The sequence below is a fragment of the Pleurodeles waltl genome, chromosome 11 (assembly GCF_031143425.1).
Source record: "Pleurodeles waltl isolate 20211129_DDA chromosome 11, aPleWal1.hap1.20221129, whole genome shotgun sequence".
Taxonomy (NCBI): Eukaryota; Metazoa; Chordata; class Amphibia; order Caudata; family Salamandridae; genus Pleurodeles; species Pleurodeles waltl.
This window is the reverse complement of record NC_090450.1, coordinates 821,218,053-821,241,326: the sequence shown is the minus strand read 5'-3', so window position 1 is coordinate 821,241,326 and position 23,274 is coordinate 821,218,053. Positions and strand designations below refer to the sequence as shown.

The following is a 23,274-nucleotide window of genomic DNA, read 5'->3' as shown; positions in this document are numbered from 1 at the left end:
TAAAGAAAAAATGGCTCTCCGATACATCAAAAGCATTCTGTCAACAACTTGAACTCTATAGAGCTTTACTGCGACAAATTGCGTTAGATGAGGCTCGTCAATGTTGGAGCGAATACACTTGGCCCATATTTGAATATGGGGATAAGAATGGGAAATCACTTGAATTCCTGACCGAACAGGGCGCCAAATACATTTGTCTACTGTGATAGACACTTTTGCAGACTACTGACAAATACTATATGCTTACCACCCATGGTCAGACCGGGAATGGGCCACACTCCTTATCACTGAGATACCCCTTCCACAATTCATGAAATCTCAAATGGAGGATCTAGAAGCCCAGCTGATGGTGAAAGAAACAGGAAAAACAATACAACAAATGAATACCTGTAAGATCCCCGGCCCCAATGGCTTCCTTCTCAAATATTACTGTATTTTTATTTTACATTATTGCCCTGCATCTACTCACTCCATATATGGAAGCAGCATGAAAAGGCATCTCCATTTCTGAATTAGATCTAGACACAATAGTGGTTATCCCCAAGGCAGGTTTCCTGGAGAATAACTGTGCTTATTATAGTCCTATTTGCTTGTTTAATTCTGACATAAAAACATTTGCTAGGTCCTAGCAAATAGACTACGAGTCCTAGACACCCTAGCACATCTCGACCAATGTGGCTTTATACCAAACCGTAGCACTCACCACTATATCAGACTTGTCCACGGAGGAGGAGCCAAGATGGCGGCCGGGACGGTCGCTTGATCAGTGCGCTCCGCTCCCGGCTCCATCAGAATATCCTGGCAGGCGCCCCCCGCGGCCTGGGAGCGGCGGCCGGAGTGGCAATTTAGCTGGGGGCGACCGGCTCGTGCCGCGGGCGTCCCTCGGATCGGGAGAGGGGCGGTGCAGTGTCCGGGCTGTGCGGGGCGCGGACCGAGTGGACCTGCGACGGCAGTCCCGGCCGCGCTCTCGCCGGGCGCGGCCGTCCCCGAAATTGGGCCTGATTGGGGCCAAGGGGGCCGTACACGCGCGTCCGCTAGGCGAAAGCGGACCGCGCGACTGGTGGTGATCGGCGCCTGGGGCCGAGCGGGGACGGCCTGAGGCGCCATTTTGTGGCTCGCTTCCAGGGAAGCACAGGGAAGACAAGCAGAGGAGGGAGCGGCGGCCCAATAGTCGGCAGGGACCCCCGGAGCAGGAGAAATCTCTCCATTGAAAACAAAAGAGAGGAAGGAAGGAAAGGAAAAGAAAAAGGAAGGAAAAAAAAAAAAAAAAAAAAAACGAGGTGAGGAGGGCATCCATGAGGGGGGAGACCATTACAATCAAGTAGAAGGGGGGAACCCCTGATAAGGCAAGCACCCTCCCCCCTCTTCACCTCACCTTTCCCTCCACGCACAAGGGCAAAATAAACAGGGAACGTGTGCCACTGGGGGCTCGGACTGTTGAAGAGTGGATGGCTAGGTTGGACGGTGGATATGCGGCCTGCCTTGGACTTCCCTGTAATGGGCCCCTGCCGCAGCTGTCTTTAGCTGCGCGTGCTTCGTTTGTGGCGCACCGCAATCGCCCCGGCTTGTGATTTCTCCCCTGCGCCGACGCCTTTCTCCGACTGCCCAGCATTTCTCCCCTTTCTCCTGAGGGAACCTCTGGAGCCAGGCCCCCCCCGCCACACCAGAAGCAACGAGGGTTCTCCTCCAGTGCGTACATCCTCCGCACACTCCAATAGACCCGGGGGTCAGCCCTGCAGGAACTAGCAGCTAGAGTATTGCACTTGGCGCAGTATGCAGCATTTGTAGTTGAGCATCCATGCTATAAAAAGCCAAAATAAGACTAAGTCCCTTTGCTTTGCTGCATAATTTAGCGCTATCAACGCCGGATGTGCGCTTCACGCTCAGGCAACTCAGTAAAAGCTCAGAACAAACGAACCAGGAGGATCAACAGTGCGTAATCGTTGCAGGCTGGAAGGCAATCTCAGAACAGCCAAAATGGCCGGCAGAGTCAAGACAACTAAAAACCCAGACCGAACCACCCAAGCAATAACGCCTACAGATCAACAGTCCGGCCCATCCCTACAGTCATTGGAAAGCACACTCCTAGCACATTCCGCTCAGTTCGAGAAAGTTTTACAGGCAATATTGGATACTAAGTCATCCTTGGAAGGTAGAATTGATGCAGTTGCGCAGGATTTGAATCTCTTACGAGTGGATCACCAGAGCCTAGCTGGAAAAAAGTGAAAACAGCCGAAGTAGAAATATCTGATCTAACTCCAATAGCGCAAGGAAATCAAAAACAGATTCAGCGCATGGAAGAGGAGCTGAAGATACTTTGGAGAAGATCGGAGGAAACGGAGAGTAGGGCTCGCCGGAACAATGTAAGATTCTTGGGCTTTCCGGAAAGTATGCGTCAATCGGAATCAGAAATCACCCTAGAGCAGTGGTTAATCAAGGAGGTGTTAAATGGGGCTCCATCTAAGTTTTTTCAGTTGAAAGGGCTTACAGAATCCCGGGCAGACCCCCAGCTCCCGGCCAGTCCCCCAGGCCATTGATCGCTAGGTTCTTGAACTATAGAGACCGAGACGTAATATTGCAACAATTCCGCAATAAGGGCCCGTTCAAATACGAAGATGCGAATATTAACGCTTACCCAGACTTTACACAGGAGGTGCAGAACCAGCGTAATTCTTTTTTAAAAGTCAAGCAACGCTTACGAGAACAAAACATAAAATATGCCTTGCTATTCCCAGCCAAGCTAAGGGTTGTGATGGAGGACCGAACCCACATGTTCACCAACCCCGAGGATGCCTGGACGTGGCTCCACGCTAAGGGCCTTGCGCACCCCCGGGAAGATGCAGAGGAGGACGGGAAATGGCAAAAATCTGTCGTAAGGAAGCGACCCAAAAGGCGCACCAGAGGCCAGCCCAATGTCTGGCAAGCAGCGGAGGAAAGAGCAAAAGTGCTAAAAGAGACACCGCTGCATACGCAAAGCTGCAGCACAACGGCCAGCGGCCTCGAGGAGCCGGGATCGGACTCAGACACAGCCAGCTCTGTCTCCACGATAACAGGAGAATTAGGTGGGCCGAAGATCACCCCAAGGACTGCTGACGAGTTATAATCCATTTATCCAGGCCCAGATAGACTATCAGGAACGATGACTGGAACACGATAATTTGCTGATGTTCTGCGACTCTGCCGAGACGTGGGGATAAATTGCCTTAAATAACATGCATCTTTATTACAAACACTAAGCTAAGTGACTGGAGGCATAAGTAGGTGGTATGTGGCGGGGGGGCGGGACCAGGGGGAACGGACTTATGCCAAGGGGGGCGCCTGAAGATACTGGCAGACTTGGTCTGCGGCAAGATGTGAGCTCCTTACAAGAGCCACATCTGCACGATATGAGAATCCCACAAAGCAAATCCAACAGGATAAGATTTATGTTACACACTTTTAAGTTTGGTAGTTTCACCATAGTTGTAAGTAGTAAAGGGGGTTTAATTAGGGGAGGAGGGATCTATAGTTTAGTAGAAATGCAAGAATCGGAATTACTTAACGCACATAACATAGACCTGCACCCGCTATATTCAAATACCAGCAACAGTAAGGCAGAGACCAGGTGGGCTAACACTAAGGCCCAGAGTCATAGCACAGCAATATATCCACAGCGACACAGGTGATGCCTTCCCGAACTAACACGAAAAACCAGTATAGTATAATAACATGGAACATCAGGGGCCTGGGGAAGCTGAGCAAACGGGCTAGAGTGCATGCTCGACTTAAAAGATTAGGAGTGCAAATTGCAATTCTACAAGAGACGCATATGCTAGAGGGGGACTTGCGAGACCTGCGCATGAAGTGGGGGGGCCAGTTGATAGGCACAACATACTCGGCCTTTGCTAGAGGGGTGTTGATCTGGATAGCGGCTGGTGTCCCATTCCTCATGTCCGCACACAAAATAGATCAGGGAGGGAGGTACGTAGTTGTGGAGGGCAGGCTAGACGGCAGACAAATGGCTGTGATTGGGGTATACGCCCCCAACAGTGGCATCTCGGGCTTTCTCACCACTCTCACCCCAGCGTTGTTGTCCCACCCCATGCCCCTAGCCATCTGGGGAGGGGATTTTAATAGTACCCCATCAGCAACATTGGACAGATCCAGAGCTCACCCGGGTGCTTCAACCGGTGGGAAGCCCGTAAGTCCCCTACAAGGATGGGCAAATGTTATGGGTCTATATGATGTATGGCGATTAGGACATCCAGAGCAAAAAGAATATTCATTTTATTCGGTCCCACACAACACCCACACCAGAATAGACATAATGTGGGGCACCCGAGAGATAGGGACGCTGATTACTGAATCTGAATATTTAGCAAAAACACTCTCGGACCATGCGCCTCCGAGAGTAACACTGAATTGGGGCAGGACACGTCAGGCAATTCCCACTTGAAGATTCCAGGCGGAGGCTCAACAAGATCAAGCATTTGCCACATCACTGAGAGAATCTATAAACCAATATTGGGAAGCAAATGCTATGTCTACAACAGCCCGGGCGATAGAGTGGGATGCACACAAGGTAGTGACGCGCGGAGTATGCATATCCACCACGTGGGGAGTGAGACGCTCTTTGCAAGCGGAAATTAGCAAGCTAGAGAAGGAGCTAAGGAATGTGGAAAAAGCGGTGGCACGGGGGGAACTCGCTAGTACTGCCCTCAAAGAAATGCGCTCAAAGTATAATGAGGTGGATGGCAGGCTCCGCTGTCATGACTACAACTATTACTTAACCAGGCTGCAAACGGAAGGAGATAGATCAAGTAGAATGCTAGCGTGGCTACTTCGCGAGGATAGACAGCAAGCTCCGATAGGTGCCATTAGGGTGGGCACGCACGAGATGGCTACCACACAACTAGAAATAAATGAAGCGTTTAGGAATTATTATTTAAACTTATATACTAAACGTACATCGTGCACAGCTACTCAACTCGAGGATTTCCTGGCGGACTCCTCTTTGCCCCAACTACCACAAAATGATAGAGATGGAATGGAAATCCCCATAACAACAGAAGAAATAGAGATAGCTCTTGCGCAGCTGCCTAGGAACAAAGCGCCTGGTACGGACGGCCTCCCGTCGGAGTATTATAAAGCCTATTTGCCCAGTCTAAAATCCCATTTGCTAGGAGTGTTCCAGGAGGCCTGGATTAAAGAGAGCTTACCTATGTCTCAAAGGGAAGCTATGATAGTGGTACTCCCCAAGCAGGGCCGAGACCACACGGATGTTAAATCTTACAGACCACTGTCATTATTAAACACAGATTGCAAAATATTAGGCAAAATATTGGCTAACAGGCTAGCCCCCCTCATGCACTTATTAATTCATGCAGACCAAAATGGCTTCATTCCAAAGCGTAACACCTTCCTAAATATTCGCAGATTGTTGAGCATAATGGGTGACACCCCCAAGAATGCACAGGAGGAAATGGTGCTCTCACTAGACATAGAGAAGGCTTTTGACACGCTGGAATGGGACTTCTTGATGGTCACGATGGCCCGCATGGGGATAGGCCCTAACTATATTCGGTGGGTCCGGACATTGTATTCTAATCCAAGTGCAAGGGTGAAATCAGGTGGGGTGATTTCCGATGGTTTCCAGATATCCAGGGGTACGCGGCAGGGATGTCCTTTATCCCCACTACTGTTTGCTATAGCAATGGAGCCGTTAGCGGCAAAAGTACGCCTTATGGAGCAAGAATGGGGAATTATTAGAAATGGGAGGCACCATGCGATTTCATTATATGCAGATGATGCTTTGATATATGTTAGGAATGGCTGCGCAGTTATCCCGCCTGTAATATCACTATTGGCTGAATTCGGAGGCTTATCTGGCCTTGTGGTAAACTGGGAGAAGTCCTGTGTGTTCCCCCTGGCAGAAAGGGCTCCCAATAACCAAGACCCCCCAAAGGTAGGGCGCCTAAAGTGGTGCCCGACAACGTTTAAATATCTTGGGATAAACATATATCATGCCACAGAGGACTTAAGGGATGGGAACCTGGGGAAGGCGCTAACTTCCATAAAAGGCTCACTACAATTCTGGAACAGGCTTCCGCTCTCGCCACCCGGCATGGTGGCGATTGCTAATATGTTGATTCTACCTAGGCTCTTATATTACTTTGCGGCCTTGCCGATAACCATTCCCAAAAGCTTCTTTGGCAACTTAAACTCAGCATTAGTGCGGCTTATCTGGGGAGGTGGTAGAGCGCGAGTGGTGCTATCCGCGATGCAATGTCCGCTAGACAACGGTGGCCTAGGAACCCCGAATTTTGAAAGATATTATGCTGCTGCACAACTACAGTGGGTCCAATATTGGATCCATAGTCCAGAACAAGCGGAACCTATGAGCCTAGAGCACCAGCTGAACGGGACCCCTCTTTTAAATTGGCTGACGTCAAAACCCTCCAAGCTGGTACTGGTTAATCCATTACTTGCAACTGCACACGCGTGCTGGGTTAAATATGTGCAAAAAGGAGCGGATACGCTCCCCTACTCCCCACATGTACCACTAAATTATCTATTAGCAGGGACTGTTGCTGGCATGCAAGTTGGGAAGCTGTGGAATGAAGCAGGAATACAAGTAGTAGGAGACTGTTTTGAAGACGGCAAATTAATGACGTTCGAGGCTCTCCAGGCCCTCACGGAGATAAATCCGGGCCAGTTCCTGACATATCATGGCGTATGCCATGAAATCAGGAAAATATGGGGAACAGGCTCCTCGGTACCAGAGATCTCCCCAGTAATTCATCAACTTCTACAACACAGCGATCAAACAAAAATAATATCCAATTTATATAGAATCCTCAACAAGGCTCCTGATACACAGGCAGGGAAAGCATGGGGTAGATGGAATGCAGTACTCCCCAACCCTATCCCATTGGAGGACTGGTCCAAGGCCTTGTCCCATATCAGAGGCGTGTCAAGGAATCCAAGATTTAGATATACCCAATTTAATTACACGCACCAAACATATCTTTCTCCAGCCAGAATAAAGCGCATGTTTCCTGACTCAGCACCAACATGCCCTAGATGCAGAACACCGTCAGCACCCTTTTACCACATGGTATGGGATTGCCCCAATATACAAATGGCCTGGGCGGAGGTGGTGGGGGAGGTATCTGGGCTAACGGGACTTCTATTGGTGGCAGAACCCGGGTCTTGCCTGCTGGGATTGAGGAAAAGACCAAAGAAACAAAGACACCTGCACAAATTTGTAGATTTGGCCTTTTTAATGTATAAAAGATTAATAGCAATGCACTGGAAGGCCCCTAAAGCTCCCGAGCTGAAATCCTGGTACCCTTTAATTATCCACTGGGCTCGCACTGAATACCAGGTACTTAAAAGAATGGTGCATGAGGGGCTGCAACACACAGGATGCTCTACTTGGTAGGATTTGGTAACAAAACTGGAGGCTAAAAACGACGAGAAGCCTCCCTGAAAAGGGGCACACATTAACGTGATAAACACAGCATAAACTCCCCTGCATCCCCCAATCCGAAATAAACTCACAGGGCACCTAGGTACCAGAGTGCGTACGCATAAATTCTTCCTATCTCTTTAGGAATAGCTGCCCTTAGATCTTCTTCATCATAGCTTCAGTGCCATGGGAGGAGTGGAGAATTAGGGTAGATGTCTTCATATAATAATTCGGATGATGCCCTCGTCGGGCACCAAGGGAACCCAGGCATGTAAATAAGGCCCACACTGGTCTCAAGCGTATGCCTTTATAAAATAAACAATAAAGGATAAACCCATGGAGGGTGCAGCCAGAAATGATAATGCAAAACTAGAAGTGTCCCGTGTAGTGCATTTTGGGGGGGGGTGTGTGATTGTTACATGATTTAGAATTAGTTATTGTATTGATTTATCCTGAGGTTGCAAATTGGACAATTTGTATTATATATTGAAATATAAAATCAATAAAAATATTTAAAAATAATCAGACTTGTCCACACTGCCCTACACCATGTCCAAGTTATATGCGACCCGTTGGCACTCCGTGCGGACTTTGAGAAGACTTTCAATACAGTTGACTGGTCCCACTTGAATCAGGTCCTCCTGGGAATGGGATTCAGTCCCAACTACCGGAGATACGTTGAGGGCTCTTGAAACAGGAGTTTATCATAAGTTCTCATATACGGGGTATTCTTGTACACATTTCAGATTCGGTGAGGAACTAAGCAGGGATGCCTATTCTCCTTCCTTCTTTTCACTCCTGCCACAAATATCATACGACATGGGGTATATGGTGGTCGTTCTATAGGTTGACTAATCTACTGGGAAATATACTCCAAAATGATGAGGGTTCTTAAGAGGATATACAAGAAAGAGGGTGACGGATGGATGCAATATTACCATGTTGTGTTGATGTACATACTAATGTTAACATCAATAAAAGGGGACTATAAAAAAATTAGCAGATGGATTTGCACAAGACCGCTCTTCTAGACATGTAATATCTAATTTTAAATATCCGGGAAATCATTGAGAACAGAAACACTTTAATACTATAGACGTTTGCTTTGTTTTGGTATATCTTCGCCCGGATATGATGCATTTCTATACTTCGCTTACAAAAAGAATAACATACTTATTTTTGTTTGAATAACTAACTGTTAGTAACGTAAAAAACAAGTATCTCATCTATGTTCGTAATAATCAAGCGCCTTCTGTGAAAATACTAACACCACAGCTGTCACTGTGCGCTAACCATGGACTGCACAATGTCCACTGATTTTGCAATGAAGTGGATGAAAAAAAACAACAGTTTGAAAAACGAATAATTAACAAACTGTGATAAAACCTGGAGTAACAGTGTGTTTTGGGGAGTACTGGTTTCAATTACAACTCGTCACTACTGTTGTTCTCTGTAGAATATTACAGCCCACGATGAAGTGTGTGTGGTGTATTAATGAAGTGGAGGTGCCAGCCGTATATTCTGATGCCAACACGTATTCAAACCAGGTCCTCATGCTACTAATGAGAACTGATCAGCAGTACACCTTGCCAGTCTGATACGCAAACTGTTTACACAAATTAATCATAGCCATTGCACCTTAAAATCAGATTTGCAGCCAATAGCTTAACATAAAATTAAGTCAGGAGTAGATGTTCTTACTGTTGCAGAAAGTAAAATCATGGGGTACCCATTATCCCAAGTCCACTGAAACAGTGCAAATTATAACTTCTCATCGCACGGTATAACAAAACTTGAGGACTTCAAAAGTACTTAAGGGTCAAAACTCTTAGCCAAAGCATGTATTATGAAGTAATTGTAAGGTCTGTTTGCACTTGCTTCTGACTTTTGTTTTTAAACCAAGTGTAGGAGGCAGACCCTCTTCTATGTAGTGTGCAAAGCTAGGCACACTGTGCACAGTGGGTCCAGGCACACGTTGGTTTACCGAGGTAAAAACTAGACCATCTAATGCCCTAATTTTTATGGCAGCTTGGTTGTGCAGTTAGACCAACCTTGGAGAAGTGCAAAGCATTTGTTGTACTAACAGTATCAATATTCCAATTCACGCACACAAAAGGAATAACTCTGGATCCATTTATAAAAGTACTTCAGTTTTATGGAAATTTTAAGACCAAGATCATCAAAATTGGTTAAGTACTTTTCGAGATATGAATTTTTGAACTTTACTAAAAACAGTCTTTTTCTGCTTAATTACGCACCATAGGAATCTATGGAGGATAACCTTTAAAATGCATATACAATCATACTCTAGGTATACCAAGTTCTTCTTCTGCAGGTTGGTCGAGGCCGTCGGTGGGCACACTGTGCCACCTGGAGAAGTCCGGGCGTCTCCTGGTTCTGACGGGAGCAGCAGGGAAAGGTCTTTGGAGCTGGTGCTCGGCCACTACGGGGGACCATTTGGAAAAGCACTGCACATGTAAATTTAAAGGTGAATCCTGGGTGTCTCCTTGGAGTGTCGAGGTCTCCAGGGGTGGGGGACCCTTAGAACACAGCTGGACCCTTGGTGCAGGGCAGTCGGGTGCAGAGCAAATCGGTGAGCCAGGAGCTGTGTGCAAGAATTCCCTCAGAAGCAGGAGGTAGGTCGGTTCAAGAGTCGATTGCAGAACAACCGGGGCGCTCTGGCAAGTGGTCCGAGTTGTTTCTGAAGTCACGAGTGGGGCTTACTCCTTTTACAGTCCCAGTTGGGCTGTTTTTCGGGTTGTCCGAAGTCAGCTAACCAATACCAAGGGTACTGGCACCGTTCAGCTGCAGGAGGGTGCAGTGACACCAAACTGGGCACACTGGCAGGGTTTGTCCTTGCGGTCTTTGGTGTGAGGTTTGGTCCGGCTACGGAGTCCGGTTCTGGAGTTAGCATCTGGTCAGTGAAGTGGAGCTCACTGGCTTGTTGGTTCCTTGTGGACTTAGAGTGGTACCTCCACTCCGGTGGGGGGAGGGAAGAGAGTTCTCTGGCAATTTATGAAGCTTAGAGGTCCTCTCGGGTTCTTTAGTATTTCCACTAAATACTGTATTGTATTGGGTGTTTTAGGGGGAACCTTCTTGTGAGAAATGGATAATCTCTCTTAGGGTGGCTACAACTGCTAAGCCACCACTTCCTGTGGGCAGAGGTCACTTTCCTACACCTGATTGGCTATTTTCCTTCCATCCAAGATGAAGGAAAATGAAATGGAGAGCACACCTCGCATGCAACACCTTTGTTTGAGTTCCCCGACGTTGTTCCCGTTTGCAACTAGTGGCCATCTGCTGCTAGCAGCAGGCCTGGAAGTCGAGTTTCAAAGGTGGTAAGCCCTTTGAAGCTCGCCAACAGGGCAGTGCACATTCTTGAGGGAGGGCTTTGTTCTGCATCCCAGAAAGAAGGATCTCTCACCCCAGGGGTGCACATTTGTGTCTGGCGGTGGCATGCTGGTCAGAACCAGTCAGCAACCGTGCCAGGATAGTTATCTTTTGCCTGGGGGCACCTCTAAGGTGACCACTGGGTACATTTGGTAATAAATCCAATACTGATACCAAACAACCCAGGGGTCAGAGTGGCCATCATGTAGCTGTGAAAGTCATATTGACCAGTGTCCAGCACATGTATTAAAATGGCTGCTCTGTTCACTCACTATGTCCCAGGTTTCGCAAGGACATAGTAGGGGCATACTGTTCATGCAACTATGCCCTCACATACAGTATAGTGCACCCTGCCTTAGGGCTCGAAGGCCTGCCACAGGGGTGTCTTACCCATAGTGCATGCCGTGTATAGTGGACAGGGCATACAGGCAGTGGACTATGTCGGATTTGTGTTTTAGGTTTGCACCAGAGCACTCCGCCTACAATGGTAAGACTGGGTGCATCTGGATGCAAGGCCCTAGAGGGTGGCACAATCAGTGCTGCTGCCCTCAGGGGTCTACCCTTAGTACCCCAGCCCTGGGTACCTAGGTACCATTTATTAGGGACTTAAAGTTGCAGCTAAAGGTGTTGTAAATTGTGCCAATGCATCACAACAGTTTAGAGAAAGAGCTCTGACCCAGGGAACCTGGTTAGCAGGGGCCTTGGGCACTAACAACTTCCAGGCTACATCACATACTAGGCAAAAATTGGGGGCTAACCATGTCAAGAAGAGGCCTTTTCTCACACCACGGCACCACGCAGGAAGGTCAACCAGATATTATATTTTGTCTAAAAGTTGGTAATCATGTTTTTGCATAAGTGCTCTATTGCCCTAATGTAATGATTCGGTCTTTGCATTTCAAAAGTATACATATTGTTACCCTACCCCCAAGGTTGGCCACGTGCACTCATGTTCGGAAAGAGTCATGCCTACCATCCTCCCCATAAGTTATAGCAAGGAATGACCAGAGCTTTACTCTAGAAGCACATTGGTCTATAAATGAATCCCACTCTTTCCCTAAAGTTGCTGATGTTAGCATCAAACAGAAGGTGTTTTGCAATGCTGACCCCATAGTAAATTGCTAACGAACACAAAAGAGGGAGAAACAAACAGTAATAGTAAATTACTAACAAACACAAAAGAGGGAGAAATAAAATACGTTTTTTTACAAATAACAATAATCGTGCACAATTTCCTTAACAAACTTCACACTTTTGGCAGCTTTATGGCCAGGCCGCTTAAAAGAAACAGGGATTTGGTGTAAAGGTCAAAGATGGAAGATTGCTCCTTCACACTAAAATGCTGAAAAATACCAACGTTTCCAGACCTCTCGAAATACACTGAGTAGATCTAACTTTTGCAGGGCTCTGTAAATCACAAAGGCCAATCTTAATCCAATCAAACTGCAGTGATGGAAGAGACTTGTACGCCTCTGGAGTCGACCTTGGGTACTGACTGGACATTGGGTGGTTATGGTGTGAATTAGCAGATATGTTACATGGATGCACACAAACAGGGTGAAGGACAGTAGAGAAACCAGGTATGGGAGGGGAAGAATTGTCAATGAAGTGAATATGGACTGTACACAGAAGTCCAAGGACAAGGTTTTACATACCTTAAGGGAAATGGTAAGATCGAAGTCCCCAGCACAGGTGCAGTATAGGGGCATGTTGGCTTCTTTCACCCCTTTGCATTTCATACATGCCTAAAACAGAACAGCAATAGAAAGAATGGTAAGATTCTAGGCATGTGGGAAATAAGAACCTAGAAATGAACGTCTACTAAAGTCCATAGCCCCACCCACTACCCTGAAGGCACAACAGAGGTGTCCTTGTAAAGGCGAAGGTAACTCTAACATATGGAATCCAAATTAACTGCAGGACGGAGTATATGTAAATGGCTGCATTGCCTAAAATGGTTCAAGCTTGACTTCTGTGCCAGGAAGACTTGTACGATTTACTGCTACAGATTTACTTGCAGGTTTTACTTTACAGTTAAGTAGAACCATATGCGTTGAGTGTGAGGTTGTGAGAGGTGCTACAAACTTGTCTTTGCGCATAAGTGGCTGGTATCATAAGGAAAAGTGTGTAGAATAGGGAGCACACTTTGGGCTGAAGGAACAACTTACTTACCTATGGTAACACTTTCTGGCTCCTACCCCAACCACAGATTCCTCATCTTTTGAATTCCCATAAATTCCCATAGGCGAAAGACTGAATCCAGAATTCTTTCCTAAAACAGCTCCTGCATGCTGCCAGATGGCGCCACTGGATTCAGTGACAAAAGGGCAGAATTTCGGCCCTTCCTACGAGCGCCAACATCAGTTGACAAAGGCAACTTCTGCATCTTCAGATGCAGAGTGACTGAAACTGCCAGTTGATCAGTGTGCTGATATCTTAACAGGGACATTATGACCTGTCAGCATATGCCAGACAGCGTGTTAAAGATACTAAGTAACTTGCTCTTCTGACAGATCATTTCTAACCACAGATTCCCTGTGGAGCAGAGTTTATACCATGAAGTCCTCCAGGACCACACAGTCAAAATGTCCTGCCTGTGGATGTGGACAGATGCCCACATACCAGCCTAGCAGATGTTCGACACTGACACACCTGTAGTTACAGCTGTAGTGGTGGCTTTTGCTCTGGTGGAATGAGCCCGAAAGCCCTCAGGAAACTCCCTCCGGGCCAAGGCAGAGCATCTCTTGACACGCAGGCTGATCCATCTTGAAAGGGTCCGTTTTTGTACTGCACTTCCTTTCTTTAACACAGTTAGATTTGTTGGGGTATTCATCTTCTTGGTGCTCCTTTGTCCAATTGATATAGAAGCTAAACTTATTTTTGGGGTCCAACGAGTGATGTCTCTCCTGCTTAAACAAATAAGGTGGAGACAAGAATTTAGGGAGCAGAATGGACTACCCCACATGGAAGAATGACACCACTTTCAAAAGAAAGGTCCCACTGCAGCATAATGAAAGGTGTAGGAGGAAACATATAAGAAAGCCCTTTAAAAATAAATAAAAGCATAACAGGCTGCTTGAACTAAGATGGCTGTTCAGGCAAGCACACAAAGGTTGAAATGGATGATAGGTAACCCTCAATGCTGCCCAGAACAAAGCCTTGCTGGGGTAAAGACAGAACAAATAAGTGCATCAGTAAGCATAGCCAGAAGAGGCTCGATCACAGAGTCCTCTAACATGCCAAAACCATTGTCCAGTGGTCAGAACAGATTAGTGGACTGCTGTCAAGCAGTCAAAAATACATCCACAAATTTTACAGTCATGGCAAATCCACTTGCATGGTTTCACTAATGTCCACACATGGAGGTGTAAGTTGGGTAACCTCTGGTGCAGAACCCTGACCTGTCATCAAGGCAGGAGGTCCTTCAAAAGACGCTGAGGGAGCAGAAAATATTCAGATTCAGCAGACTGGAAAACCAAACTCAAAGTCCAGTCTGGGGCTATCAGTAACACGGTCCCTCCTAAACATCTTGAGAACCTGAGAAAGCAACAGCAGTCAGAAATGCATTAAGGGGACAGGAGTCCCACAGAAGACAAAACACGTCTCCCAGGGATCTCAGGGATTGGAACAAACTACAGGGTGGACAAGTATTAACACAGTACTATTGCCAATTGTGAAAAGATCAACCCAAGGCAACTGGCTAAATGATGTCTGCCAAGCTTGTCATTAAGGGAGCCTGCCAGATGGTCAACATTCAGGGGAAATGCCTTGAAAGACCAGCCAGTGCCACAGTCTCATCTCCTCCTGGCTTAGCACATATGACTCTACATTGCAATGCTGTTGCAGTCCAGATTACATTTCTGTTGTCTGTCAGTACCAGAACAGTGCTGCCCCTCATGGAATGCTGAAGGCATTAATAGCCAGATGGATCACCCACATCTCAAGGAGATGGATGTTGTGCCTCTGCTCCATGAAAAGTAAAGGCTCTTGATTTTTACGTGGTCCAGGTGGCATCCCCAGCCCAGATAGGATGTCTCCATCACCACTGTGAACTCTGGATGGAGCAGTGACAATGGTCTGCCACGAATCAGGTTGCATCCTTCCTCCACCATCAAAGGACGTGGTCACCTTGTCCGAAACAGTGGCGTAGAGGGGCCCTCCCTTGCAAAGTATATGAAGGGGGCCCCTTTGTCCTTAGCCCACCACCTGCCAGTTTTGCTGAGGGAGGCCCTTGGAGCTTGGGGGGCCCCCCTCCTCCCCTTGCGGGGGCTTTTGTTATGCTACTGGTCTGAAACAGTGATGTCCGAGAGTCATGTGGATACAAAAGGGGTACTTCCAGGGGTGTAACTATAACTGGTGCAGCAGGTGCACTGGCACCAGAACCCAAAGCCCTGAAGGGCCCATTGAAACTTGATAATTGCTGTTTTGTACTACCCTAACAGTCCAAGGGACAAGTTCCCTGGCATGCTTTATGGCATCCTTGGTACGCTACTTTGTACTGTTCCATTGTCCGGCTCTCCCTGCAATATAGCTGCCAAGTTTTCTAGGTCTGTGCCTAATGTGCTGGTCCAGTCCAGGTTTTGTCTTTGAATTATGGGACTTGCTGTCCTGTTTTATAGTGGAATAAACAAGACTACAATTTCCAGGATCCAATAATCCTTGGGCTGGAGCAGCACCACGCATGGATTTACGTCACAGAGCTGCTGCGAGGACCCACTAGAGATAAAAGAAGCAGTTAGGAGGAGCAGACATTCTTCAAACCACCACCTCTGTAAGATGGTCCAGCAACAGTCTTAATTTAATGACTGTTTGACGGTGACCAAGCCCCTCCTTTAGAGTAGCAATATTGGGCTCCTTTTGGTTTGCTTTGGGCTAGAGAGTGTTCTAAAAATCTGACAACACTGGAAGGGAGTTCGTAGTGTTTTGGAACTGCGTTTTTAAAGGACTGCACTAGCCTGCACTGCTGACAAATCTTGTTGGTGTCCCATCTCGTCAGTGGGTACGGGGGGGGGAGGGGGTCAGGTATACTTAAAGAACAGCAGTATGAGTGCGGGTGGAGGTTTAGTGTTGTTTTAAGAGTCCGCACTTCCTGCACATGATACTAAATTGAATTATAAACAAAACTGTATAAACTGTATTGTAACATTTCTTTTTTGTCCTTGTTTTTTAGTTAGTAGCCATGGATCATTAACAAAACTCTAGAACACACTTAAAAGTATTTTCTATTTATATTTGCTGTTTGAAGTATGTACAGTCCTTCGGTGATCACCTATGACCTCCATCCCCAGCCCTCAGCAGTAGTCTCACCAGATCCTGCAGCATGAATGCCATCAGTTTCTTCTGCAGAGCTTCCACCAAGGCCATCTCAATGACGTCAGAGTCATACTCCGCTTCGCAGTTTGTGCAGATCCACTTGGGTAAGATTGAGCCGTCCTGCACAGGAAACAGATACAATATGAGGATAGGGGTGGATGTTTAACGTAATAATATCCTAGAATAATAAATGACAGCAACAAGCTAAACAACTAATAACCTTAAAAATAGTACACTTGTGTAGAAGGTATTTCTGAATGCAAAGTAGTACTCCGGGATTTTGTAGGGATTCGGCGAAAGTCAAAAGAGCAAGAAACATCTGAATGAGCAATTACCAACCTGAAGCAATGAGATGGAAATACACCCTAAGGGCAAATTAGAGTGAATGTGTCCTCTCTTGAGCCTCCTCAGAAAGAAATGAGTTTGCACCACCATTATTATTATCATCAGTTTGATACAGACAAAATGAGTACAAGTAATTTCCCCCATATACAAAATGTTTTCGAGTAGCTTAAAGATACGTCAACAAAACTGGCACCTGCTCATAAAAAAAAAAAAGCCACTTACACAGCACAGTAAAAATGAAAGTCATACATTCTGTACAGAACAAACACTAGGACAAGATGGGCACACCATACACCAGTACGAGGGAAAGGTCTGGTGGTAGATTAGCAATAGACACCAAGATAAATTGAGGGAAAGTTGGGGCAGTGTGCCATTTAAGTAATCAGCAGGATATCGAAGAACGTACGTTTAGGAAAAGAGAAGCATTCCACAGACTGATTTGGAGTATGGGCACGAGGAGAGAAAATAAACAAAATGGACTTTGGAAAGTAGGGGTAGACGGAAGACGGATAGGTGAGATGAAATGAGAATAAAGAGGATTGCATTTTTCTGAAACAGGAAATAGAAGAAACATATCAAGAAATAGTGGCAAAGCCAATTGGCTTCACTTTTATGTGGCATGCTAATCGGATGTACATATGCCATACAGACCTCAAATGTACTGGATTGGCCAGTATTTGTTTGTCCCCCAACACTGAAGAATAGAAAAATGGATGCTACATAAAAAAAGGGCTGCTTTATTTTATGTAGTATTCATTTTTCAAATGTTTTGTCAGCGCTCTCTTCCCTTTGTTATCGGGCTTCTTCCCAACTAATTCCAAATGTAAAGTATTCCAACTGTGGGCAGGACACACTAAAACAGTCAACAAAACTACTGGGAATATAATACTCCAGTGGACTGATTCGAAATATGATTGACAATGTATAAAGCCAATGGCTGAAGATTCCAAAGTAAAAGAAGCCAATGGATGAAGGAGATTGATCCAAGCCTCTTAAAGTGAGCACACAATACAATATGTTTGCCATGGGGGTTGGAGCCTCTGAGGGCAGAGGGGCTAGACAACAGTTCCCCTTAAAGTGGACATATGAGGGAGGCGCCAATGTGGTGGACAGAATATGAAAACAGTATGGGGAATTCAGGAACGCAAAGCACCAAGGAGGCAGAAGGAAGGTACCAGAAGGTGTGGGGGCAGAGGAGGGAGGCGCCAAGAGGGGTGGGGAGCGGAAGCTCACTGGGGTAGTGAGAGGCGTCATGGTGGCCGAAGTAGGAGGCACCAAGGGGTGGAGGGTACACACTAACTGGGGGCGAATGGGGAGGGAAGGGGAGTGGAAAAGGAAGACACCAAGTAGAAAGCATGACAAAGGCAAATGGGAGAAAGAAGGGAAGGCGGGGAGAGGCCACAAGGGGGGGGGGGAAGAAGGCAAACGACAATAGGGGGGATGCATGGTGGGGAAGGGGAAGAAGAGAGGCAAGAAGGTGGGAGAAGGAGAGTGACAACACAGAGGAAGCGGGGTTAGGCAGTTGGAGGGTGATCCAGTGATGAAGAAATGAGATGGGGAGGAGGAGGAGGATACAGGGGTGAGGAGGAAGGATGCACAAGGAGAAGAGGAGGGAGACCCTTAACGGCAGACAGCAGTGCCTCGGATTGGGTTAAACAACTGAGACAGGGTTTTTGGAAGGGAAGAGAACGGAAGTGAGGCACTAAAGAGGGTGGCGGGTGTCAGAGGAGGGAGTTATGGTGGACAGTGTAGGGAGGCTGCAAGGGGGCGGAGACAGAACAAGCAAAGGGGGCAGAGGAGGGACTAGCAATGGTGAGGGAGGAGGGAGCAGCACGGGTGAAAGAGGAGGGAGCAGCGCGGGTGAAAGAGGAGGGAGCCGCACAGGTGAAAGAGGGGTAAGCGGAGAAGGGAGCAGAAACAAGGAGGCAGAGAAGGGACCAGCAAGGGGGGCACAGGAAATAGAAGAAAGGGAGTGGCAGAGAAGGAAGCGGCAGAGGAAGGAAGAGCACAGGTGAAAGAGGAGGGAGCAGCACGGGTGAAAGAGGAAGGAGCAGCACGAGTGAAAGAGGAAGGAGCAGCACGAGTGAAAGAGGAAGGAGCAGCACGAGTGAAAGAGGAAGGAGCAGCACGGGTGAAAGAGGAAGGAGCAGCACGGGTGAAAGAGGAAGGAGCAGCACGGGTGAAAGAGGAAGGAGCAGCACGGGTGAAAGAGGAAGGAGCAGCACGGGTGAAAGAGGAAGGAGCAGCACGGGTGAAAGAGGAGGGAGCAGCACGGGTGAAAAAGGAGGGAGCAGCACGGGTGAAAAAGGAAGGAGCAGCACGGGTGAAAAAGGAAGGAGCAGCACGGGTGAAAAAGGAAGGAGCAGCACGGGTGAAAAAGGAAGGAGCAGCACGGGTGAAAAAGGAAGGAGCAGCACGGGTGAAAAAGGAAGGAGCAGCACGGTTAGAAGAGGAAGGAACATCAATTGGGACAGAGAAGGGAGCTATAAGGGGAAACAGGGAAAGGGCCAGAGAAGGGAACATAGAAGAGAGAAGAAGGGGGATAGCTAAGGGACCAGTAAAATGGGGGCAATGAAGGGAGCAGTAAGAGGGCAGTCAGGTAGGACGGCAAAGAGGGCAGTCAGGTAGGACGTCAAAGAGGGCAGTCAGGTAGGACGGCAAAGAGGGCAGTCCGGTAGGACGGCAAAGAGGGCAGTCCGGTAGGACGGCAAAGAGGGCAGTCCGGTAGGACGGCAGTCAGGTAGGAGGGCAGTCAGGTAGGACGGCAAAGAAGGGCAGTCAGCTAGGACGGCAAAGAGGGCAGTCAGCTAGGACGGCAGTCAGGTAGGACGGCAAAGAGGGCAGTCAGGTAGGACGGCAAAGAGGGCAGTCAAGTAGGACGGCAAAGAGGGCAGTCAAGTAGGACGGCAGTCAGGGAGGAGGGCAAAGAGGGCAGTCAGGTAGGAGGGCAAAGAGGGCAGTCAGGTAGGAGGGCAAAGAGGGCAGTCAGGTAGGAGGGCAAAGAGGGCAGTCAGGTAGGAGGGCAAAGAGGGCAGTCAGGTAGGAGGGCAAAGAGGGCAGTCAGGTAGGAGGGCAAAGAGGGCAGTCAGGTAGGAGGGCAAAGAGGGCAGTCAGGTAGGACGGCAAAGAGGGCAGTCAGGTAGGACGGCAAAGAGGGCAGTCAGGTAGGACGGCAAAGAGGGCAGTCAGGTAGGACGGCAAAGAGGGCAGTCAGGTAGGACGGCAAAGAGGGCAGTGAGAGGGCAGCAAAGAGAGCAGTGAGAGGGCAGCAAAGAGAGCAGTGAGGGGGCAGCAAAGAGAGCAGTGAGGGGGCAGCAAAGAGAGCAGTGAGGGGGCAGCAAAGAGAGCATTGAGGGGGCAGCAAAGAGAGCAGTGAGGGGGCAGCAAAGAGAGCAGTGAGGGGGCAGCAAAGAGAGCAGCACTATGGGAAAGAGAAGGGCAGCAAGGGGGAAGGTGAGCAGCAGAGCAGCAAGGGGGACAAAGGAGGGGCTTCAAAAGGAACAGAGGAGGGAGCACCCAGGAGGACAGAGGAAGAAGCACAAAGTAGAGAAGAGGATGGAGCACCAAGGGGGACAGAGGAGGGAGCACTGGGGGGAGCAGAGGAGGGAGCACCAAGGGAGACAGGGGGGGTGGGGGGGTCCAAGAAGGGAGCACAATGGGGCAGTGGGGTCAGAGGAGGCAGCACCAGGTTGGGGGTCGGGGGTAGGGGGTGGGGGAGCACCAACAGGGGCAGAGAAGAAAGTAAAAATGAAGCAGGATAGCACTACGGTGGTAGCTCAGGAGTTGCAGAAGAAGGAAGGAACAAGGAGGCACAAAGGGAAAAGAGGAACGAAATGGAGTGCATGGGTGTCATTCTAACACTAGGAAGGACATAGCCTCACACACCTTAGGTCAACAGAACTGAGGACGCACTTGCCATTAAGCTTCACCTCACCTCACCTGAGCAAGTGTTGGGTCTTTGCACAAGTCCAGATCGCGGCAGAAATTACAGTTCCTACAAATTAGTTCAGGCAGGATGTATGAGCGACACGGATCCTGGAACTGGGCATCCTCAGAGAACTCGCCCACATCTATCAAGCGCAGCAGGTCTCGCTTCAGTTTGTTCACCTGATTTGTGATGTTGGCATCCAGCGACAGCACCTACAAGTCACCAGGGTTAAATGAAAATCATTAAAATCTCTAACCATCTCTAAATATGTCAACAGAGAGCCCAAACGTATGCTTTCCATTCAGTATCCTAACTAAACAGTGGATTTGGGGCCATATGTAGGAACACATTTTCCCACTGACACAGAATGGGAAAAACCCTTTGCTAGCTCTGGCCCTTGAAGTGTTGCGGACATGAATCTCAAAAACTAAATATTTCCAAATTTAAAACACACAAAATAACTATTGTAAGTACTATCTACAATGAGATTTTCGTTTCACTTCACCTTCTTAATTCAAGAAAGTGTTTTTGAAAGTAACAGTATGGGTTTTTCTTTTCATTTTATCTCTACTCTCTTTAGGTTTCTTCATGTATCAAAACCAAATGAACAGCTTGAATTAGCTCAATTTAAAGTAACTCCAAGGACTGATGTATGCAGTCCAAGAGAAAACACGTGACTCTGGTCAAATCAAACACACACTTTTTTTCCGTAATTATATATATATTTTTTTAAGAGTCTCATCCTGTTAGATGTCACATTCTGGAGAGGACCTAGGAACAGAAGCTTGTTTTTATGGTTTGGCTTGACAGCTTAGCTGTCACCAGACAATTATGTCAGCATCACAAGAGAGGAGCTTTAGCTTCACACACATGGTGGGAGCCAGAAGTGCATGTTTTGATTAGGGAAGATGTTGTGTGCTTCTACAAAAAAATGCAAGCCCTCCACAAAGCTGTGAGCACTGTGTTAATTTATCCAGCTGCCTGCACTTGAACTTTTAGGAGCACACACATGGCATTGTAAAGCTACTATAGTGTCTTAGTTCACTAGATAATTTATAGTGCTTTTCTCTGGCAGCAACACAAATAAGAGGAGGGCAGTCATTAGCCCACATGAATGTTTAGGTCTGGCTTGGTAGTGCAACTGTCACCTGACCGTTGAACCTACACCAATAATTCTGTGCTTTCACACAAATGCATATCCATACCCATGCTATGTACCTGTAATGCTTCACATTACTATACAACATTCCTTTAAAGCCAGACCTACTGGCATTGCCAATGCTTGTTTTGAAGAGACTACGTGCAAAGTACTCAACATTTTGAAATTATTCATTTACCAGCACCACATGTATAATAACTACAGTCCAATTCCTCCCCTCCGCAGCACACCACAGTATCTCTTTTTGTCAACTCAGCAACATGTCCATTTCTCAAAAACTACAATTACTTTCAGACACACTTCTCACAGCATTTTACTTAGAGGTGATGGTTTATTAAAAAAGAATTAATTTGGATAGCACAATTGTATTGTGTCATAACTTACCGTTGTCTGCACATTTTTGTTTTTAAACTTTCACAACCCCATCCGATATACTCTTCAGTTTTGCTCCTAACTGGAGACTTAACTCTAGATCCTATGTTTCCTATCAATTGTACTATCAGCTCACGATTCTCCTACAGTTTAATACGTCTCTGAGACTGGAGTATTCTTTCTGCCCTTCATGCAGCCTACTGTCAGTATTAAGTTGGACTAACTCTTTACCAGAAAACAATGATTTCTGAAAATATCAGTTTTTGATTTATCCTGTTCCCACCCACATTAATTCAGGAATACCGCTGTACAGAATAACGTTTTTAACATTTTTTTTTTGTTTAAAGTAAGGGAGTGGTATTTTTTTTAATCTGCAGAATATATTATCACAATCTTGATCCGAATGGCATAAAGGCTTTTTATAAACAGTTGACTATATACTCTCCAGGTACGTTTGTTGTGATGGGACTTGTCCCTGCAAGGCAAAGAGGCATGTACCTATTGAGAAATTGTGGTCCTCCTTATCTTGTTTGTCTGCTTTAGCGCTGGGATGCTTCCTTTGGAAGCAGCTGTTTGCATTCTACAAGTTCTTCTCCTTTATTCATACCTTTGTCCAGAGTGTCAGACTGTATGTGAAACCGGTATCCTGACAAACAAGTTACTTTTTTTTTTAGTAAGACACCTTTGAGTGGATACTTTAAACTGCAGAGTCCTCACCGCCCTTCCTTTTCTGTGTAGTGGACTCCAATTTAAAAAAGACAAAGAACACCAGAACAAAGAGATAAAACTCCTAGAAAAGAACAGAAAACGTAGTGTAGCATAACTCTACTTGCTGTTCTGTAATTGCTAAGAAATACGTAGATATGCAGGAAAATGTAGCCAGAAGGACAGCACTTCTGAGGACTTAAGAATTAAGGAGGCTGTCTCTTTAAAGAATCTAGCAACCTTCCCTATGCCTTGTACTGGCAGTCGCTGGACACCAGCAGTTCTTTTGACAGAACTCAACCTTAACGCTGATCGCCAAGGAGGTTGCACAATACTAAGTCTTAATCAATGAGAGGAGTAGGGAGGATGGTTTATGACTTCAATAGATACCTACAAAGTAACACTGAAGGATCTTCGATGACCGTCATATAAATTAGGAAGAAAGAAACAGAAAAGACAACTTATCCCTCAAAGCATCTTGGAAAGGAAAAAACATGACTGTTGCTCAGCTGAGCTTTAACCAATTACAAAACAAAGTTTAGCAAAAAGGTTCTAAATTGCAGCCTGATTTACCCTGCACCTGGGTCTAGCATCTGCATCCAAAAAGTGTCT

The 23,274-nt window shown here is 46.9% G+C and overlaps 1 protein-coding gene across 1 annotated transcript in view; it reads right to left on the bottom strand.

Annotated features, from left to right (window-relative positions):
• The window catches only part of POLE (DNA polymerase epsilon, catalytic subunit), a 293,620-nt gene that overhangs the window by 5,520 nt on the left and 264,826 nt on the right, over positions 1-23,274 (bottom strand). Inside the window, exons 46-48 of the mRNA XM_069214647.1 lie at positions 20,438-20,638; positions 16,148-16,273; positions 12,496-12,585 (exon numbers count right to left, since the gene is read on the bottom strand). Coding sequence (XP_069070748.1) covers positions 12,496-12,585; positions 16,148-16,273; positions 20,438-20,638 — 417 coding nt within the window. The remainder of the gene's footprint in view (positions 1-12,495; positions 12,586-16,147; positions 16,274-20,437; positions 20,639-23,274) is intronic.